This window comes from Megachile rotundata, chromosome 6, assembly GCF_050947335.1.
Source record: "Megachile rotundata isolate GNS110a chromosome 6, iyMegRotu1, whole genome shotgun sequence".
Lineage (NCBI taxonomy): Eukaryota > Metazoa > Arthropoda > Insecta > Hymenoptera > Megachilidae > Megachile > Megachile rotundata.
Genome location: NC_134988.1, coordinates 10,666,093 through 10,689,873, shown reverse-complemented (window position 1 = coordinate 10,689,873; position 23,781 = coordinate 10,666,093). Strand labels below are relative to the sequence as shown.

The following is a 23,781-nucleotide window of genomic DNA, read 5'->3' as shown; positions in this document are numbered from 1 at the left end:
AGAAATGCAATTACTTTTCAAACTCTTTATGACTTTTTGTTGACTTCGTAAAATTTCATAAATTTTGGAAGATTGACATAAAAGTTCATATGAACATACATTTATTTTATTAGAAGATATTTATGTTTAAGGCAAACCACCCTGTATGGTGCATCGAAAAACATGTCACCTAGTACTAAGCACATATTATCTATTCAGTCACTTATGAATATAGTAAACGTCACATTAAATAATGGACTAATATCTCTAACAATTGTGCTAGTTTTAATTCCCAGTGCTATTATTAATTCATAAAGTGTGCCACAGCTATTGTACTCAAAGTAAAGCTCTTCAAATTTACCGAGTTCACAACAGTAGTAAGAAGGTAACGTTTTGAACGATTGTTTGAAAGAGCCCTGATGGAAGGAGGCTACAGAAGCAGAGGTTGAAAACCAAGATCGAGACGAGAAACGAACGGTGAAGCCCCGAAAGGAGAATTTCTTTGCACGTCTGAGAAAGCAGACCTGCCAAACGTCTGTCGACCTCTTCGACCATAAACGTCGCCTGTTTCTCCATCGTAGCGGACCACGGTTCTTCATAAATATCCAGGCGAAACTTGCGGTTTCGCAGGCTGAACTCGGCTCAGAAGGGACGTTTATTTTCACGGCTTTCGTGGCTCGAATGACTCGATACACAAAACGGGACATATTTCACGTCCGACTGGTTCGACGAACTCCGTTTTACGAACTCGTTAAACCTGGATACCTCGGCTTTCTCTTGCATTTGGATGAAATTTCGACCGCGAAAATCTTGGAGGTTGAATGACCGAATTACGATCGAATGGACTTTGATGACAAAATTAAGTCGTTGAATAATTAATTTGAATTAGTTATAATTAAAAAGAGAGAAGTTTCGTAATTTATCATTGCAGATTACAAATGGTATACATTCTCCAATACTCACATATCCGAACTTTTACATTCCCCAATTTCCACCTTTCCCAATTCCTACATTTCCCAATTTTTACATTTCCCAATTCCTATATTCACCAATTCCCACCTTTCCCAATTCCCACCTTCCCCAATTCCTTTATTCTGCAATTCCCACATTCTCCAATTTCCACAGTGTCGAATTCTCACATTCTCCAATTCCCACATTCCCCAATTCCCACATTCCCCAATTCCCACATTCCCCAATTCCCACATTCCCCAATTCCCACATTCCCCAATTCCCACATTCCCCAATTCCCACATGCCCCAATTCCCACATTCCCCAATTCCCACATGCCCCAATTCCCACATTTCCCAACTCCCACATTCCCCAATTCCTACCTTTCCCAATTCCCACATTTTCCAATTCTCACACTCCCCAATTCCCACATTCTCCAATTCCTACATTCCCCAATTCTCACATTCTCCAATTCCCACATTCTCTAATTGTCACATATGCTAAATCCCACATTCCCTAATTCCTACCTTTCCCAAGTCCCACCTTCTCCAATTCCCACCTCTCCCGATTCCCACATTCCCCAATTCCCATACATGAAATATGCGTACAGCAGAGACCTAACGAGAGATCATAAATCATCTGAAACAAGAAGAAGGAGCAATCATCCCCTCCGGAGATCGAACAATGTATAAATTTCCATGTCCCGAGGCGTACGAGAATAACAAATTATCGCGTCGACAACACGACAGTTCTCGATGTACACCCGCAAACCACGAAACTCGTATTTCATAACGATATAGCAAGCGTGTCCGTCTGCACCGGTGTATAACGATGACTTTTCTCTTTCCACTAGTCTGACAATGACTCACGATGACCGCGTTCGCCATTCCTGGCAGAAATACGGGGAGCAGCCTTGTAATCTCGTCCGCGTATGGGTAGACAATTTATTAATTGTCCCCCGACGGGCATCGATCGTTCGTTCCTCGTCGTTTGCACGAATCTGTCCTTTTCGCAGGGACTCTTTTGCGGCGCCCGTTTCGTCGAGACTCGTTGCGAAACAACGTTGTCGACCATCGTCTGGAAGCTCTGCCAGATGAATGGCCCACTTGCCGTCACGATTTCCACGTCAGGTTCCGTGGAAACCGCCTAATCTTCTGCTCTCGCAATATATATCGAGCGTGACGAAACACTTTTCGTCCGAGTATTATTAGATGGTCTGAGCATTTAATTATGGGATTTGTTAGAGGGAATGAGGTTCGCGGAGTTGGGAAACTTGCCAGGAAAAGGGAATCGGTCTGGAAATTTATACAGGATGTAATAACAAATTCTATGCAAAAGTTGACATTCTTTTGAACATCTGAGGATTTGGAGATTTAGGAATTTGGAAGAGGAATTGAAGGTTTGAAACATATAGGTGTTTCGGGTCGCTGAGATCTAAAAATTTTGGGGTGTGATAATTTATAGATTTGGAGGTCCAAGAGTATGTAGACCTAGGAACTTAGAAATAAGAACTTTGGTAATTAGGAAATTCAGCAAGTCAGAATTAGATACGTGGATATATGAATAATATCCACATATCCAAATCCCACATTCCCAATTCCCACATATTCCAATTCCCACATTCCCTAATTCCACATTCCCCAATTCCACATTCCCCAATTCCCACATTCCCCAATTCTCATATTCCCCAATTCCCACATTCTCCAATTCCCACCTTTCCCAATTCTCACCTTGCACAATTCCCACATTCCCCAATTTCCACATTCCCCAATTCTCACATATCCCAATTCCCACATTCCCCAATTCCCACCTTTCCCAATTAACACATTCCCCAATTCTCACATATTCCAATTCCCACATTCCCCAATTCCCACCTTTCCCAATTTCCACATTCCCCAATTCCACATTCCCAATTCCCACCTTTCCCAATTTCCACATTCCCCAATTCCACATTCCCAATTCCCACATTCTCCAATTCCCACATTCTCCAATTCCACATTCCCCAATTCCCACAGTGTCGAATTCCCACATTCCCCAATTCCCTGCTTCCCCAATTCCCACCTTCCTTCTGAAACCAGTGGATTCAGAAACTGGTTTCAACTTCCCCAGCTTATTCAATCTCAAATCTTCAAATATACATCCAAGTATGCATCTCCAAATGCATCTCAACTATACTATTATACATTGATTACCCAATACAGGTACTTAATATCAAGTATTCCATATTAACTATCGAATTAAATATAACAAGTGTCCAACTCACCCATCGACGTGATCAGCGTTGCCCTTGGTGGGTCCATTAGCGAATTCCGGCGGAGGATCCGGCGTGTTCGGGCTCAAAGGGCTGATGGGTCTCCTGGAATTCTCTCCGAGTATATCCTCAAAGTCCACCATAGGTGCGTTCCCTCGCACAGAAGCTTTCCTAACCAAGGAAGGCGACGAAAGCTTCTGGTGTTTGATCATGTCCGAAGTAGCACCGTACGAAAACGGTTGACTCGTTTGTCTGGCGTGATAGGGAATGTCTTCGTCGATATAATCGATATTGCCAGGTGGCGAGAACGAGTCCGTGTGCTTTCTGTACGAATCGGTGGACGACTCGGAGATCTTTCGGTCCGGTGACACTCGATAATCGAACTCCTCTCTTCGGTGCTCGATCTTGTTGGGTTCTCGATACTCGTTCTTCAGGGTGCTGTAACTGCTGCTCGAGTTGTACGGTGGACTCGATTCTTTTCCTGCACCGTAACTTCTGTAAGAATCTTTCAGCGTCGAGTATGTCGACGGTGAATGGCTGCTCGTCTGACTACTGTAAGCCCGGCTCTCTTGAATGTACATCTTCTCGCTCCTCTCTCTTCTGTAGTCCTCGGATGGAGGATCTGGCATCGACTGCGCAAACATTTATCTATTTTTTTATTGTTTTCAAATTGTAATTTTTAAGGGATGTTTGAAATTTCACTTTTACACTTGGATGTAGTTATACATACAATCTCAGCTACCCCTTTCCGGTGAGACACCCTGTATATTATGATACTATGAGTGCATGGACATTAACACGTATATAATAATTTTATGTACATGTTTAAGAATAAATGATCAGCAAAATATAAATAATTGTTACGATCAAATAACCTACTCTGCAGATTTTAATGTATCACAATTTTCATTTATTCATTTAATTACCATCAGCAAAATATAAATAAATCATTGTTACGATCAAGTAACTTACTCTGCAGGTTTTGATGTATCACAACTTTTCATTTATTCATTTAAGAATTACCACGAGCAAATTATAAATAAATCATTGTTACTATCAAACAACCTACTCTGCAGGTTTTGATGTATCACAACTTTTCATTTATTCATTTAAGAATTACCACAAGCAAAATATAAATAAATCATTGTTACGATCAAGTAACTTACTCTGCAGATTTTAATGTATGACAACTTTTCATTTATTAGAAAGAACTGTGACCCTTTTTCTCGATTACCAAAGAACAAAATGAAAACGTTCGTTAAATCTGATAATGAGTCCCGACGTTAAATATGGTACACGAGATGAAATAACGTACCTCGACAGTAAGCATCATATCATGAAGTAGCTTATCAAGATCACCATGAGCCTGGTTATCCGGTTCTGGCTCGGGTGGACTAGGTCTTTGTGGTGGAGCACTGCTGATGCCGCTGTCCATGGAAACTGTCAATGGTGAGCCACGGGCACCACCGGCAGCACCCTGGTGTACCACAGCGTACAAAGATCCATCTATGGGACCGCAAGTGTAACCCAATCCACGAGGTGACGTTTGAACGGAGGAACTTGAAGGTGGCGGTGGTGATAATGGCGTTTCCCGTCCTTCTGAAAAAAAATTTCATCGTCGGATTAAGTTTCCTCAACATGGATACTTATACATTTTATTTATAGATGGTATTTATATAAATCGGATCTTCACCACTTACGGTGTGGTATAACTTGTATATCATATATTTAATAAAAGGTTAATTACATTAAATATCACGTTTCTGATAAGGCTGAAAATTAACGCTAAACATTCTTATTAGAAAATGAAGATAATTCTTTAACTTCATGAAAATTGACATTTCTTAAAAATTGATGTTTCTAAAGATCTTAACAAATTTTATGATGTGAAATAAGAAGCAGAATCTCTCGATTTTAACTGTTAAGTGTTAACTTGTCATTAGCTTGGAAATATCGAGATAGAAAATGAGAGAGTGTACCCCGGCCAATTTTCTAAAATAATAATTGTAACGACACTCAGGTTTACAGTAATCAAGTTGTTCGCGCAATCGACACCCGAGAACAAAAGATCGTCTCGTTAAGAGAGAACAATCGACAGTAAATCGTTTGTCCGATGAAACAGCGGGGACTAATTGCGAGAGGTTGAAGAACCGTCCGTTCTTCTTCCAGAACGTCGCGGCAATTTAACGCTAATCCACGTCGTCGTGTCACGCTAGAATAATTCGCGTGCTCTCCGTTCACGACTGACGTAATATCGTTGCGGTAGGTTGTCGAGATATCGAGGAAAGTCGAAGTTCACGCTCGACCAATGGAAGCGGAACGAGGCAATCGTGGCTTTCCCTTGGATTTCCAGAAATCCTTGTCACGTAACGCGACAGCCATCTTTGCGGTTTCCGAGAACGTCCTTCCCTGTTCGAGCTTGGCAAAAATACATCTTCCGGGAGTTCGTGATCGAAATTCCAACTTAGATCCGAAGAGGATAGAGAGGCGTCGTAGGATCGTCATCTCCGGATGATATCTAACCGAGTATCACCGGGTAAATCGATAGGGAACAGTATTTCTACGATCCTCGATGAATGAAAGATGAAAGCGAGGAGACATGCGAGATTAGGGGAATCGGATGCCATCAAAATGGCGGCAAGATATATTGTTTTCCATTTGGAACCGCTTTCAACGGAGTTCGCTACTATTTGACATAACTTCAAAAGTTTCCAAGGACACTTTTTATATTGTTTGATATTCTGTACCGTGAAATAAAATTTATATAAACAGATTATTAACGACATTGAATAATTCTGCAGTGTACAGTGAAATAGTGTATCATTTTTTATACATTTTACGGACTTGAATTGCATTTAGAATCTTCAGCCTCTTCGTTGCTTGATTTGCTCAAATTTGTGTTCTCAAATTGTTTGCATACAAAATTTATGACTCCTATAATGATTTTGAAAGAAAATCAAATTTTGGTAAAAATCCAATAACACTTAATTTAAAGAAATTTTTAATCAAGATTTTATTTCACAATTTAATGATAATTCCTGTTAACAAATAATTCCAGTTCAATATGAAATTTCGATTATCAGATTATTTCAAACAACGTACAGCTGTGGTCCACAATCGTTCTGCACTCCGTTTCTCACGCTCGACAATAATAAAGGATAAGAATAAAGGAGAGACAGAAATGGAGGGAAAATAGTCTGGCAGGAAAAGTGCATTCACAAAGGAGCTCTAAAACACGCTGGTACTTATAGACATGCCATTAGGCTCGAGTAGGTAGTCTCGTCGATCATTTTTCTACAGTGTGAGAGGCGCTTTATGTTTATCAAAGTATCGTGTAGGATTCTGGACCAATTCTTTATACTTCACGACACGTGAACATCGTTTTCCTCGTTGAAAAATCGTGCAGTCGTGGACGTTTTTGGTATCGAGTCTGACCGTGATAAAAATAAACTCGGAACCATTACATATATTAGCGTATCATCGTTTTTGGTAGCAGAAGGAGATGATGCGGCGTGGGTTTTGTGGTAAATGAATGATAATAATCAGATATTCAGATCAGGATTTAACGATTCAAGGTTATTGTTTATTTTCACTGCAGATATGGGCACTGGGATTTGAAGATGTGGGAAAATATGGGGTATGGAGATATAGGAGTGTAGTGCAGGTGATCTTCACTTGGACAAATAAAGATTTGGATATATAGGATTTATATTGAATATTTATTTGGAGATTTGAAGAGCTGAGTATTTAGTGTGTAGAGAGCTGAAGATGCAGGTGTTTAGGGTACAGGGAGCTGATGTGGGTATTTAGGGTATATGGAGCTGAAGATGTGGGTACTTAGAGTATAAGGAGCTGAAGATCAGGGTATTTAGAGATGTAGGGAGCTGAAGATCTGTGTATTTAGGGATCTAAGAATATAGGAAGCTGGAAACGTGGAAATCTGGAGAGCTGAAAATCTGTATGCACAGAGATCACGATTGCAGAGATTTGGGGATCCAGAAATTTGGATATGTGGGATTCTGGGAATGCAGGAATTTGTTGATCTGGGAATCAACAGATCCAGTAACCTGTTGACCAAGTGCTATATATAGAAATCTGAGGATCTAGAAATATAAGAAAGTACAAATCTAAAAGTGCAAGTCTTCGATGAAAAAATTTTTAATAATAAAAAATTCCCATCATTTCCAAATTACACATGGAATAATCAAAATTAAATTTCTGAATCCCCTCCTCATTAAAATCTAACTCACAGAAATTTCTCACGAAAAACGAAAATCGATCTGCAGCTCATCACTTTCGCAGATTAGATTGCCAAACAGATCAATCCATCTCCCGATTCGAAAAAGCAAGTAAAAACGATCTTTCCTTGACGACGTTTCTTTTACCAACACTCGAAGCACTCTAAGAACGACACCGTGTAGAAACCCCACGGAGAAGGGATCTCATCTGAATTCAATCTGCGACGGTGGTATCACGAGGAATCACGGCAGGTATAAATCATTTTTATTCGATCGGCTCTCGCCGATATATTATACTCGCGAGAGCAAGCCTGTTCCTCAATGATGGCCGATCCACCTTGGATCGATGGCAGATGGAACGCATTTAACACCCGCGCAAATGCGAAACACTCGAGTACCGCGAACGAGCAGCCTGTTGCTGTTGCTTGTCGATCGAGATCAGAGGATTATTGCTGGTCCGCCAGCAACCAGCTCTTCGAGAACTCGTCTACACTCCCGTACATAAGTTGTGCAAGCTTGCATTACGTTGCGGATTCAATTATTTATTTTACACTCCCGTTATTTTGTCTGTGACAACACTCTTGTTGGTTCACTCATTTTTAAATAATTTTTAATAAATATTATTATTTTTAGTATTTATTCGATTTTTAAATAATTCTGTTATGATTTTAATTGTTTCATTTTGAACAGTTTTTAGGTTAGATCGGAAACAATTTTTAGGTTGAGGTTGGTACTAATATTTTTAGGTTAGGGTCGGTCGAAAAATATCTTTTATTTAAACGATAGTTATGTATTGCAAGTTTTAATCATTTTTGCACTATTAAATATGAAAGAATTTATACAAATTAGTTAAATATTTTCTTCTGTTTGCAACTTTCAGATACCAGTCTGAATTTCTTAATCAGTAATGTCCAGTAATGTCTCATATTAACCTAGACATTTTAAATAATCTTCTAACTCATAAAATATTACATCGTTAAATTTAATATTAATTTAAGAACTTGAATACAGTTTCCTAAATTTTTAGTGATCGAAAATTGTGACATATGAAGATCACACAGAAAGTAAAAATACGGGACAAGAATGCCAAGAATTGTTTGGACGTCTGACATAAATGGTGCCGTGCGTTGAAACGTTCAAAAACGCAACTGCGCAATACATCTCCCGCGAATATTTGCGAACCGCGATAAGCGACTGTTACAATAGGAATACAGCTTTATCGGAGTGTCTTTACTCTTGGAATAAAAACGAATCGCAGTTGAGATAAAACGATTGTCAAGTGTATTTTTACTAGTACAAAAACAACTTTTGTTTCTTTGGCAAAGGCGGATATTTTTGATGGGTGTCCTCAACGCTGCTGAAGTGAAAACAGCTGTACGTAGTCAGACATCGAGTCCAATGTCTTTCAAATATTTCATTTATGTATGGAATTTCTTATATTTTATTAAAGAATTAATCTTTGAATGACTTCATCTATGCAATAAAATTCTGGCAACAGAGTTAAAAATGAAGTTATTAAAAATATCAACAGAGTTATTTGTCGTTCTGTCACTTTGAATTTGATCATCTCATGTACCAATTAATGATACAAATTGTCATGTCTATGCAATAAAATTCTAGCAACAGAGTTATTAAAAATGAAGTTATTAAAAATAACAGAGTTATTTGTCATTCTGTCACTTTGAATTTGTATCACTTAACGACAGAAGTGCTATAATATGAGTTTGAAGCGATGATACATGTTTTAAAATCAGCAGAAGTATTAATCTCTGATCTTAAAATTTAAGTAAGCGTTTGAAGTCAAATCTAAGATTTCAAGGAAAAGATTTGAAGAATCATTTCAAACGTCACAATAGATAATCGTACATAAAGTGACTGATTCCAGTTAATCAGTAACGCGATAATGTCCAAAATCAATAACATTAAAGTTACATAAAAATACGATAAAGGAATGACGAGTCAAGTGAATCAATTATCAACTCTGATCGAGTGAAATCAAGATCACCAAAACGATCCCATGCAAACTTGTTACCTTTTCAATCGTCAGACGTTAATCTCCCACGTCAGTCAAGCTAAAGACCACCGTGAAATATTTCGAGGAACCGCTCGCGGGCTAAATTTAGGGGTTCGATGATGGTTCCCATGGACCGTAGGCGTCTCAGAGAGGAATAACATTTCCGTATCCCTAAAATTGCGTGCAGAGTTCTCTCAAAGAACTCCAGCACGATTTCTCGGAAGACTCACTTTATCGACTGTGTACACCGTGACGATCTACGAGCAACACTTAACGCGTGCAAACCGCAGCTGCAACTGCGAACGTTGCAGATGATCTAAAGTTGTGTGTCGCCTTTGGCCAATAGTCGTTCACGATTCTCGCGGATTTATTGCAACAAATGATACGTCCACGCAACGGTTACGTTTCAGCTTCGTTATTGCATCTCTCGCGGTTTCCTTTTGTGATCGGCGAAAATGCCGATCACAGTCAAGGACGGAATTGATCGAGTGCCAATTCATTCCCGTTGTGTCTATTTTTAGGCGGCCGGTTCGAGAAAAATTGACACTTTGATCGATATACTCTGTAGCGTGTAATCAAATTTGTTCAAACTGGTTATTCATGTCATTGAACATTAATTCTTAGTGTATCATTTTTTATACAATTTACAGTCTTGAATTGCTTGAATTCTTTTCGATAAAGATCTACAGAAGAATGGTTCAATGTCTCTGTTAAAATGTTAGGTTTCAATGTCTCTTTTCAATGTCCCTTAAAAAAGGAAATATATCTTTAAAAACACAAAAGCAGAATCACAATGTTACTCTTATATGTTTAACAATATAGAGACTATAACTACGATAACGATACCAACAACAATACCAAATGACGAGATACTACTCCACGTTAGATGAAAGTATTAATCACATAAAATATCACAACTTTCATCTTCAAAAATACTCTTCAAAATATACCTCGTCTTCAAACTACTCGACTGCTTCTGGATTTGAAAGAAGTTCACAAGTAATGTCTCTAATAATAATTAAAAAAAAACTTCATTCAAATAAACTATCACATAAAATATCATAACCTTCATCTTCAAAAATACTCTTCAAAATATACCTCGTCTTCAAACTACTCGACTGCTTCTGGATTTGAAAGAAGTACACAAGTAATGTCTCTAATAACAATTAAAAAAAAACTTCATTCAAATAATCTATCACATAAAATATCACAACCTTCATCTTCAAAAGTACCTTTCAAAATATACCTCCTTTACAAACTACTCGACTGCTTCTGAATTTGGAAATACCTCACAAGTAATGTCTCTAATAATTAAAGAAAAACTTCATCCAAATAAACTACCTACTATCACCCAAATAAAAATGATAAACTATGATCCAAATAAAACTGACAGCAGAATAATTTGTAAGTGAATCGTCCACAAAGAGTAAGTTCAAACTTTTGCCAGACAGTGTACATTTTCCCCGCGCAACGATTTCAACATCCAGCTTCGCCTCGCACTGTTTAATGAACACACACTCGTGCGCGTATCTTTACGGCACAAGAGAATATTCAGACGTTCTTCTAAAGTGCCATATTTTCTCAACTATGAAACACCTTAAACCACCCGATACATAGAATACCCTCGTGATTCTTTTTTCTCGCGGAGCAATTTCACGCGAGTAACAGGGTGTACGCGTACATTAATAAGCCCGCAAAGCGGAGAGGTTGCTGCATCGAGGTGAATATGGTAATTAGATTCTCGCACGAAGACGTCATCGCTTTAGCCGGTTCTCCATTTCTTCCCTCTTTCTTTCTTAAGAGAGTCGCTCCTTCTTTATGCGTGTTTTTCTTCCTTCTTTTTTCGCTCCATTCACGTGGACGGAGACTAGTGAAATTCGCCATTGACCGGCGTTCTTTGGGTACGATTGTCACGGATGGAGAGTTAATTTTCGTGAGGAGAGGAAAGTTGAGAGATTGGGGTGTGGAGATTTGGAGAGGGAGTTGGGGAGTAGATGGGGGATTTGAGAAATTGGGCAATTTAGGATTTGGGGATTTGAGAAATTGGGAGGTTTGGAATTTGGGGATTTGAGAAATTGGGAAATATGGAATTGGGGATTTGAGAAATTGGGAAATTTGGAATTGGGGGATTTGAGAAATTGGGAGGTTTGGAATTTGGGGATTTGAGAAATTGGGAAATTTGGGATTTGGGGATTTGAGAAATTGGGAAATTTGGGATTTGGGAATTTGAGAAATTGGGAAATTTGGAATTTGGAGATTTGGGGATTTGAGAAATTGGGAAATTTGGAATTTGGGGATTTGACAAATTGGGAAATTTGGGATTTGGGGATTTGAGAAATTGGGAAATTTGGAATTTGGGGACTTGAGAAATTGGGAAATTTGGGATTTGGGAATTTGAGAAATGGGGAAATTTGGAATTTGCAGATTTGGGGATTTGGGCATTTGAGAAATTGGGAAATTTGGAAATTGGGGATTTGAGAAATTGGGAAATTTGGGATTTGGAGATTTGAGGACTTGGGGATTTGGAAATTTCGAAATTTCGAAATTTAGGAATTGGGGGATTTGGGTATTTGTGAGTTTAAAAAAATGGAAATTTGGGAAATTTAGAAAATTTAGATAATTGAGGAAATATGGGAAACTTGAGTAATTTGGGAAATCTGAAAAATTTGGGAAATCTGAGAAATTTGAGTAATTTGGGAAATTTGGGAAATCTGGGAAATTTGAGTGACGCGAAATTTTCAAAATTTGAAAATTCAGAAACCTAAGAATTTGAGAAAATAACGTTTAAAAACTTAAAAACCCAGGAACTCACAAAGAAGCCTTGAATCTCCAGAAAATAAAAATTGCAAACCTCAAAAATGGACAAAATTCGAAAGACAACAAATGTAAACGTACCTCCGCACATTCGTCTCTATTCACGCAAGCCCATCACGGGTCCCATTATCTTGACCAAAGAGGAGAAATAAGTAGAGGGTCGAAGAGTATAGTGAGAGAAAGAAGCAGAGCACACGCGTGCAAAACGGAGAAAGAGAAAGAGAAAGGGAGACGTTCGGACGAATTACTCGTTTGACGGCCTTATAGAGATTCATGGGACGCCAATGGGCACCGATCCAGACATCTACCATCTTCTTTTTGGGACCGATGACAAAAATGCACAATGCGTCGGGCAAATTGCCCTGCTTTAACACTCCCTTACAATCCCAAACATCTCAACCAAAATACGAACTAATTTTGTTATCATACGATACGATATCGATACCTTGATAAGAATAGATAACGTCACCTGAGATCGCGAGTCGATGAAGTCGCCGGAGATCAATATTCACATCGGTATTCAGATATATTCAGATCGGTAAACTTTGAAGTCGACGGAGAGAAGAAACGCGTGTTCCGTTCACCGGCAGCACAGAAACGGCACTGTACGTTGCAAATGCTGCACGATGCTGATCACTACCACTACCGTCATCGCGATCAGCATCAACCACCACCACCCGGCTACGTCACACCATCACCAGCGAACGTGCTATCGTCATCATCATCGGAGGCAGGCCTCGTTTCTTCCTACGCTGCCACGCCGAACTTTTCGTCTGTCTCCACATTCGCCGATGAATAAACACGCGGACACGCTGTCACAGATATATCTGGCGGATACATAAGCGTGGTGTGTTGCAAGTGCTTCTGAGGAACACCAAAGCTTCCGTGTCGTGGTACTCGTGTCTATCGACGCGGTTATTGGCGCGGTTGGATGTCGACGTTGATGGAGGATTTTGATGGATTGACAATTTTGGTGGAGGAATATGTGGAGGTTGTTTAATTTGGGATTTCAAAATTTTGGGAGACATTTGGGAGAGATTTGGGAGGTGAGAATTTGGGGATTTGGAGAGTTATTGAGGAGGGTGGAGGATTTGGGGATTTGGAGAGTTATTGAGGAGGGTGGAGAATTTGGGGATTTGAAGAGTTGTTGAGGAGGGTGGAGAATTTGGGGAATTTGGAAGGTTGGAATGTTTGGGAGTTTGAGAGTGTGAGATCTGAGAATGTGGAGGCTTGAGTTGGGGATTTGGAGACTGAAGGGTTAGGGACTGATGCTACGAGTTGGTGAAGGTTGGATTTAGGGAAGTTTAAGTTGAGGAATGGTTTGAGAGAGTGAGATGTGGGGATCTGAGAATGTGGAAGCTTGGGTTGGGAATTTGGGACTTAAGCTATGATTTGGTGAAGATGGGATTTAGGGAAGTTTGAGTTGAGGGATGTTGGGATGTGAGGAAATTAGGATCTGACGAATTTAGGATGTGAGGAAATTAGGACCTGATGAATTTGACATGTGGAGAAATTAATGTTTGACAAATTTGGGATATGAGGAAATTAGGATCTGACGAATTTGGAATGTGGAGAAATTAGGATCTGATGAATTTGACACGTGGAGAAATTAATATGTGACGAACTTGGCATGTGGGAAAATTAATATTTGACGAACTGGGAATGTGGAGAAATTAGAATCTGATGAACTTGGGAACCTAAGGAACTTGGGATCTGATGAACTTGGAAACCTAAGGAACTTGGAATTTGATGAATTTAGGAACCTAAGAAACTTGGGATCTGATGAACTTGGGAACCTAAGGAACTTGGAATCTGATGAACTTGGAAACCTAAGGAACTTGGGATCTGATGAACTTGAGATGTAGAAAACTTGAAATTTAGGAAGCTTGAGATCTAGAAAACTTGAGATCTAGAGAACTTGAGATCTAGAAAACTTGAAATTTAGAAAGTTTGAGACCTAGAAAACTTGAAATTTAGAAAGCTTGAGATCTAGAAAACTTGAAATTTAGAAAGCTTGAGATCTAGAAAACTTGAAATTTAGAAAGCTTGAGATCTAGAAAGCTTGAGATCTAGAAAACTTGATATCTGATGGACTTGGAATCTGAGAACCTTGAGATCCAGAAAACCTGCCATTCCACAAATCTTAGATCAGCTGAATCCAAAATCTCAGAAATCAGAAATCCAACCCACCTTCCACCCTAAAATCCTCCCACTCCAAACCAAACTCCACAACCCCAAAAATAAAAAACCAAAAAACTTGAAAACCCACTAAACAAATTGGAAAGCTAGAAACTCCGAAGCTCCATAAAAGTATCTGTTGATGCCACATTGTTTGTAAAGGTATAAAAAGCCGGTTTCTGATTTCTTGTTAACGAGACAAGATCGTTCACGTGGTTCGTAAGTTCCTGACCTGCGTAAGTGTATTTTACCCAGACCAGGCGTACTTTCGAGGCTGTGTGTACGAGTATTGCGTGTTCACGGAGAGACCCCTCTACCGATTCGATTGGCCTCCACTCGCCAGTCCTTCTACGGCAACACTCGGCTTCGCACAAGCCGGCTTCGTCGTTGTCCTCGTCTCGGTCGATCGTTCGAGTCGATATTTCGTGCGTGTACGCACGAGCGTCGTTTCGGCCAAGCCTTAGAGCAAACGGTACTCCACGCCGTGTTCCAAAGACTAAATTCGGTACTTTGCTTTCTACGCCGTATAAGAAGGACGTGACGACACGATTTGTCTTCAGATGTTACTCGTTAGCTTTCCACGAACGAGAAATTAATGGAAAACATTTCATTTTGTTTTGATTCTTTACTTGATCTCTAACAGGGTTATTCAAGTGTATTTGCATTAAAAAAGTAATAAAAGAAGGCGCTTTGGTTGTTCAAAAAATAATACTGTTATTAATAGATATTTATATCATCAATATTTTTATGTAAATATTTATAACATGTAGTATAATATTTGTAATATTTAATAGAGGACTATAAATATTTTGTAATAGTTCAAAATTAATATTCCTAACGAGGGTTAAAAATTCACTTCGTAACTTTGATATGAAGTTTCCTTGATTAAGTCCGAAAAATTCTAATTAAAAATTAATAAAAAGAGGGGCTTCTTGTGTTCAAAATATTTTGCTGTTATTAATAAATATTTATATAACCAATATGTTCATTTGGATATTTCTAACATTTAGTATAATATTTATAATATTTAATATAGGACTATAAATATTTTATAACAGTTCAAAATTAATATTCCTAACGAGGGTTAAAAATTCACTACGTAACTTTGATATGAAGTTTCCTCGATTAAGTCAGAAAAATTCTAATATTAAACTCTGTATCCCATATGAGTATTCAAAATTTATATGCACCCTCGGTTCTAATTTGCATGCACTCGTTACAGAATACTCTTACACCCTGCAGTAATAAAAATTAATATGCACCCCTCACAGTTCCGAACACCCTCTCTACCTTTCACACATGGTCTTACAAACATATTCATATGCCATATTTTCGTAACATTCACGAATAAAATTGCGCCAGCAAATTAATTACTCAACCCTTAAAATACCTCGGTGATTAAAGTGCGGAGTAATTCAGGGTATCGAGCGTAATTACGTACAACTTAGCCTTATGTGGGCACAATCGTTTCTTTGAAAGCGTGCGCCGCGTAACGCGTTGCGATACGCGGTATTTTAATCGAGATCGGCGTGAATCGGAGACCGGTAGCGGCTCGGTGCAAATGAATGGCCGGCAATTAATAATTCATCATACACCGGTACGATCGGGACACGTTGAAAGGCCACGCACACGCACAGCTAAGAATCGACGCTCGCTAAGGACACGTGCCATAACGCGGTATACGCATCTATGCTACGGAATGCGTGTTCGATCGTCGCACGCGATGACTGCTAATTATGATGATACCTTGCAATTTCCTTGCTATTTACACTCGAGATTTAATCTGCTCGTTTAGGAAAGTAGAAGATTTTTTGAATTTTTAGGAATTTCCAAGATTTGAGGATTTAGGGATTGAAGAAGTTGAGGGAGTAGAATTTTCGAATTTCTGGAATTTTCAAGATTTGAGGACATGGAGATTAGGGAATTTGAGGGTGTAAGACTCTAGGAGGGTTTGAGAGGGTGAAAATTCAGGAATATAGGGATTTGATGACGTAGGAATTTTGGGACATAGAAATTTGAGGGTGTAGAAATTTAGGGGTGTAGAAATTTGGGAATATAGAAATTTGGCGGTGTAGAAATTTGGAAATGTAAAAAATTTGGGGGGTGTAGAAATTTAGGTGCATAGAAATTTGGGGGTGTAGTAATTTTGGAATATAGAAATTTGAAAGCGTAGAAATTTGGGGGTGTAGAAATTTGGAATTATAGAAATTTGGAAGTGTAGAAATTTGGGCATAAAGAAATTGGGGGGTGTAGAAATTTGGAAATATAGAAATTGGAGGGTGTAGAAATTTGGAAATGTAAAAAATTTGGGGGGTGTAGAAATTTAGGATCATAGAAATTTGGGGGTGTAGAAATTTTGGAATATAGAAATTTGAAAGCGTAGAAATTCGAGGGTGTAGAAATTTGGGATTATAGAAATTTGGGGATGTAGAAATTTGGGGTTATAGAAATTTGAAAATATAGAAATTTGAGGAAGTAGAGATTTGCAAATTAGGAAATTTGAGAATTTAGTTATTCAAAAATTTGGAAATTAGAAAATTCGAAAAACTAAATTTTTGGAAATCTTGAAATTCAAAAATTAGTATCCTTGAAAAATTATAACTCGAGTCTACCTTAATCCCAATCCCACGTGACCCAAATAATCCCCCTCACTCATCAATCCCACAAACCAGAAACCTGGTCCCACAAACGGAATCCCATTTCCCCCAGAAATAAGCACAAATAACCGTAACCTAACCTAAGCCAGTAAATTTCCAAGAAACCATCGCAACAAAGTACTCCACTAATGATACCCTGTAAGTATCATTATCATGCATTATCATTTCCGATTTGTTACAGATCACGTAACCGATCGTCGAAGTAGCAATAAAAGACGCGTGCCTCGATGTATAAGCAACATACGTAAGTTTCAGTATGCCAGCATGCATTCACGAGAATCATACGTGACACTCGTAACGATTACTAATCACGTTCGCTCGTTCAGCTCGATGCATACACGTGTACCGTTCTCAGTTGTCGGACAGATCTGTGTTAAATAAGTAGAAGGGACGTAGCTGGAACTACGGTAGCCTAATAATAACCCGTTTCGAGTCAGAGGTCATACGGCGTAATGGGCTCATATGTCACGTGAAATTTACATAAATGCACTGCACGAAGTAACTAGATCGCAGAGAGTCCTCATTGTGCACGGACTTACAAATCAGCTTTGCCTTCGGTGCTTTGGACAAGTCATCTTTGTCTTCTTCGTTATATACAATGAAGATGAAAATGATCTTTTGAATAGAATGCATTTGAAAATTTGCTGAAATGGAAGTTTTAGGTAAAGGTGGACATTTAAAGTAGATGGTGAAGATGGACATTTAAAATGGATGGTGAAGATGGACATTTCAAGTGGATAATTAAGATGACATTTGTGAAGATAGATGAAAGGTGGATATTTCTGATGGACATTCAAAGTTAATGGATATTCAGATATCTGGCTATTACCAAATTGGAACTTGTGGAATTTGACCATCTCGAAATTCGAAACCTCGCAAATCTGGGAACTCGATAATTAGGAATGTTAGAACTGGTAATTCGAGGATTTGAAACTTGAGAATTTCGGGAATTGAAGACTTACAATTTAGGAAGTTGAAAAGCTGGAAATCCTATAGCTTCGAAATTAATAGAATGGTGGTTTGAGATCGTGAGAACTTGGGATTGTTGAAATTTGGGATCTTGAGAACTTGGGATACAAGGAATGTAGGATCCACATTCCTACTAGGAATCCTACTAGGATCCACATTCATACTAGGAACTTGGGATATTGAGAACTTGTGGTTCTGGGAAGTTGAGGTACTGGGAATTAAGAATGTTCAAATCTTGGGGTTTCGGAATCTTGGGAGCTTGTGATCTCAGGATCTTGGGATCTCAGGACTTTGGAAGGTTGGACTCTTCAGGAATTTCAGGAACTGAGATCTTCAGAACTTAAAATATTAGAAATGTGGAACTTGGGACACTGAGAACTTGTCGTTGTGGGAACTTGAGCTACTGGGAATTAAGAATGTTCAGAACGTGGGATCTTGGAACCTTGAGAACTTGGGATCTCAGGATCTTGAAATCTTGAAATCTTGAGAACTTGGGATCTCAGAATCTTGGAATCTTGAGAACTTGGGATCTCAGAACCTTGGAATCTGGAGAACTTGGGATCTCAGAAAATTTGGAACCTTGATAACTTTGGATCTCAGAATCTTGGGATCTTGAGAACTTGGGATCTCAGAATCTTGGAATCTTGAGAACTTGGGATCTCAGAATCTTGGAATCTTGAGAACTTGGGATCTCAGAATCTTGGAATCTTAAGAACTTGGGATCTCAGAAAATTTGGAATCTTGAGAACTTGGGATCTCAGAAAATTTGGAATCTTGAGAACATAGTATCTCAGAATCTTGGAATCTTGAGAACTTGGGATCTCAGAATCTTTGAATTTGGGGAACTTGGGATCTCAGAACCTTGGAACCTTGAGAACTTGGGATCTCAGGACTTTGGAAACTTGGACTCTTCAGAAATTTCAGAAGCTGAGATCTCCAGAACTTAAAATATTACAAACGTGGAACTTTCGGATCTTGAGACCTCAGAAACTTGGAATATCAATCCCTTCAGAACTTATCACTGATAATTTATATTAAAAAAAGCAGCAAACTTGAAAACTTCCAAAAATATAAACCTCCAAAATCACAACCAGAAAAAGAGATCCTCCTCCTCAAAGAGATCCTCCTCCTACTTACATTCCCTTCGAGCCACGCATTTTGACAAGGTCAAGTCGTGAACTTTGCGGTAAAAGGGCGCACGGTTGCACAATGGGCATGGAAGTGACGAAATAAAAGTACAGAAGGTATCGCGAAGGGAGTGCTCGGGGTTAGAGTAAACAATGGTGACGTAACAGCAGGAAGACGTACGGCCAGAGCGACAAGACAATGGGCTGTTGTCTCTGTTTTCTCTGTCCTCAACCCTTTCTCCCTATCCTTGTCTCTCACTATCCACTCCGAACGGGGAACGTTTTCTCTTCTGATTGCGCCGCACAATTTCTTCGACAGGGACCCGAACAAAAGGCTCCGGAGGTCGAGCCGTGGAAACGATTTTTGAGAGTCAGCCTGCACGGTGTACGCCGCTTTGTTTCTCAACGGACCGGTTAAAAATAATTCCCCCTTCGAACAGAGGCATTCGTTCGGAATCGATACGTCACCAGGAGTATTGCTTCACAAAAAACGTGTCTTCCATCTTTTTCGATTACGTTTTAAAAGTAATGTTCTAAAAATTGCTGCAAGTCGTCTATTTTTTCAGATAAATCAATTTTATTCATTTTTTATTTGAATTCGATGATGTTTTACGAGGAAGGATATTCGATGTTCTACGAGGAAGGTCATTTGATCGTTCTGTGACTCTTTCGTGCATCCACGCAAGGTGTCATGGCTCACGCACGATTCGTGCACGCGTCCTTGTCCTAGATCGGCCTAGGAATACCACTTGCCAACGATAGCTGACCAACTTTTCGCTCTGTCCTCCTCGTCAGTTGGCCGACAGTAGAAATAGCCACGATACGCTCGGACGGACGCGAGAATCAGTAGTTGTGCTCAGACAAACACTGCTGATCTCGATTTACTGCCGATGAGTCATTCCCCTTTAATTCCGCGATTTACGATAATCCACGATTCATTTTTCACTTTTATCTTTCCATTTTTACATTTGTAGGTAATTCGGAGCTGCAGATGTTCTGAAGATTTTATTGATCAGATGCGTCAGTCAGAACTATTCACACTTTAATACTGTAAGGGTGCTTACACAGTGTGTGACGAAGGGGGTTGTTTTAACAATTATCATACAGAAGAAGATATTAAATGTGTCATAATTATTGTTTTATGTGTATGTTCACACTCATTGAATTATTTTATAAATTTACATAAAGGTGATTGTTTTAATAATTATCAAACTAAAGAAAGTATTAAATGTGTCATAATTGTTGTTTTATGTGTATGTTCACACTTGTTGAATTATTTCATAAAATTACATAAAGGTGGTTGTTCTAATAATTATCAAACTAAAGAAAGTATTAAATGTGTCATAATTGTTGTTTTATGTGTATGTTCACACTTGTTGAATTATTTTATAAATTTACATAAAGGTGATTGTTTTAATAATTATCAAACTAAAGAAAGTATTAAATGTGTCATAATTGTTGTTCTATGTGTATGTTCACACTTGTTGAATTATTTTATAAATTTACATAAATGTGATTGTTTTAATAATTATCAAACTAAAGAAAATATTAAATGTGTCATAATTGTTATTTTTTGTGTATGTTCACACTCATTGAATTATTTTATAAATTTACATAAAGGTACTTGTTTTAATAATCATCACACAGAAGAAAATATTAAATGTGTCATAACTGTTGTTTTATGTATATGTTCACACTCTTTGAATTATCTCGTAAATTAGCATAAAGAGCTTTTAAAATAATTTTTCAAAAATATTGTCCTGGAGACATTTGACGTAGGCTACCATTAAAGTGTGGCAAATAAAGAAAGTTAAAATGTCTCCAGGGCGCTTAAATTATAATTGGACATAAACTTGAAGCAGATAAAAACACGAGGGAGATTTATCGACTCGTCAAAGTACGTGAAGGGTTAAACTTCCGTCTCCATTGGATCTAAGCAACCTAAGCAATTAGATCCTTCGATAACAGTTACTCTCCCAATTACCGTCCATATTAAGCAAGAAAAAAGCTGTGTAAAATTGTGAAGTTCGAAAGCATCCGAACAAGCTTCGCGACCGGTATCTAACGATGCTTCAAACGAGTCGTGAGACTGCGCCGGCAGCTCGAACCCGGGCCAGAGGTCAGCATCGCGACGTTGAACTCAACAAATTGAAAGCGGCTTCGCGTGGCACAAACCCGAAGAGAGATCGCGTTGTTCCTCTTAGGAGATATTACCGTCTACGACAACGTAAATGGTCGCAGGCGAACTAGAAATCGCGAGAAGAAAGCGGTATAATTATGACGTTCGGCTTGACAATATCGACAAGCGGCATCCTCTTTAACGGGCGTCCAGAGGTGAAATCTCTCGAGAGAGGAACGGAAATCGTCGCCGAGTTCCATCTACGGTTCGTTTTTCCAAAGATTACCAGCCGGCCATCACTTTCCAGGAACAGACTTTCCAGCGGTCGACGGACCCTGTTTCTCGGAGCGAGAGTACCGGCGACAGGCTGATTTACCAATTTTGGAACAGAAGTCTCTATTCTGCGCGCATGATTTTACCCTCTAGCGGTTCGGTTTCCATTCGCAGACACGAGAGCCTACTTTGGACGCGGCTTGTAAAATATACAAGGTGTATCTTGACACATCGATGCTACTCGCGTCGACACCGTACAATGCTGGAAATACTTTTTTACTTCTACACTTTTACTTGCGATTTGTTTGATGAAATTCAGGAATTCTTATTGAATGAATTTGGGGATTTAATCAAATTCTCTTTGGCTAACTCAGACTGTGTTTTTAGGAGAAATACGTTTTTTGGGGAATTAATTATTTAGATACTTTGACTAGCGGGTTTGGATTTTGTGAAGTTCTTCTTCGTGAGTGTTTGTCATTTCTAAATAAAGTGTTTGGAGATTCGATGAGGTTTTTCAGGTCTTTTGAGTGTTCATAAGAAATACGTTTTTTGGGGAATTAATTATTTAGACACTTTGACTAGTGGGTTTGGATTTTTTGAAGTCCTTCCTCACGAGTGTTTGTCATTTCTAAATAAAGTATTTGGAGATTTAATTAAGTTTTTCAGGTCTTTTGAGTGTTCATAAGAAATACGTTTTTTGGGGAATTAATTATTTAGACACTTTGACTAGTGGGTTTGGATTTTTTGAAGTCCTTCCTCACGAGTGTTTGTCATTTCTAAATAAAGTATTTGGAGATTCGGTATGGTTTTTCAGGTCTTGTGAGTGTTTACAGAAATTCGTTTTTTAATGAACTAAGTATTTGAACATATACACTGGTGCATACACATGTGACACAAACTTTGTTCGTGAATACATTTCATTAAATAAAAGTTTTGAAAATTGGTTAAAATTTTTGTCACCAGTTATGAATATTCATAGGCAAAATGTGATGTATATGATCAGATTTGAAAGCAATTTTGATTAAGATTTATGAGATGACAATTAGTGTCCTCATCTCGAAAGACACTCTTGGCAACATTAACCAGTGACTATAACTTGCTATAATATTAAACCAGAAGTTTGAACTAATTCAATTAGCATCATATTTAGGAACACTGGAAAACTTCTGAAGTTAATATCAGAACAATTTACTGAATCTTTCCCTTGCCGACGGTGAATATTCTCCTATGTCTCATTAGACTCTAAATGCTAGACTTGAGAGTCTATCTTCAAATAGCTACCGCCTACATTTTATCAATTAAGGCTAGTTTACGTTGATAGAGTAAACGATAGAAGGTTAATTATAAAAAATGCATCACTCACCAAGGTTATAAATATAGTTCTCCAAATATGTTCCAGAGAACTCGACAGTCGAAGTCGCTTTCGAAAACTGATCAAATTGCACAAACAGTTGCGATATATAAACAGAGCAGGCACCAGCAAGGTAAACAAAATCACGCGAACAATTGGTTGTTCGAAGATCAGAGATCACTCTGGACTTGGTGGGTTCGGAATCGCGCGAAAACTATCGAGCTCCTCCTCGAGAGGCGTCCCGACGCTAAGAATAAACCGACGTCTATCCCCACTAGTGGAACCACCTTCGTTTCCGTTTCACGAATTAACGTCCAACAAATGTGTGAATTAATTCTCGGTTTATCACGTTCTTAATATTCTCGTTTTATTCGAGTTACAAAATTCTTAATTTTTATTTTTTCAAGTTCGAAAGTTTTCAAATTCTTATTTTTCAAGTTCGACAGTTTCTAATTTCTCATTTGTCAAGTTCTAAAGTTTAGAGTTTCTCTCATATAATCACACAGGTCCCATATAATCACATGAGTCCTATAAAAATTTCTAAAGTTTACAATTTCTCTCACATGATCACATGTCGCATATCATCACATGAGTCCTATAAAAATTGTTCAAAAACCACTGTAGTGCATTATGCACATAATTCATGATACAAGCACAATAAAAACTGCGATAGATCAAATTTATCTGCCCATTAATAAAGTCGAATAATTCAAAGTAAAGAGTACAAAATATAAGCAGAGTTAATATAAGAAACTGCGAGAATCTTGAAAAGAAAGTTCCAATATTTCTCCCAACTTCCTAGGCAATTTATCGCGAACTATAACAAACTTCGGCAGATTTAGCCTTCAGCGGTAAAATACTGT

At 38.5% G+C, this 23,781-nt stretch overlaps 1 protein-coding gene across 24 annotated transcripts in view; it reads right to left on the bottom strand.

Annotated features, from left to right (window-relative positions):
• The window catches only part of by (focal adhesion protein tensin), a 324,342-nt gene that overhangs the window by 12,772 nt on the left and 287,789 nt on the right, over positions 1-23,781 (bottom strand). For 20 of the 24 annotated variants that reach the window (XM_012285026.2, XM_076532350.1, XM_076532344.1 and 17 more), the window contains 2 exons: positions 4,494-4,777; positions 3,191-3,810 (listed from right to left, as the gene is read on the bottom strand). In XM_012285026.2, coding sequence (XP_012140416.2) covers positions 3,191-3,810; positions 4,494-4,777 — 904 coding nt within the window. Of the gene's footprint in view, positions 1-3,190; positions 3,811-4,493; positions 4,778-9,448; positions 9,603-12,713; positions 12,857-23,781 lie in introns of those variants that run through there. The other 4 variants (XM_076532351.1, XM_076532353.1, XM_076532352.1 and 1 more) reach the window with 4 other exon arrangements.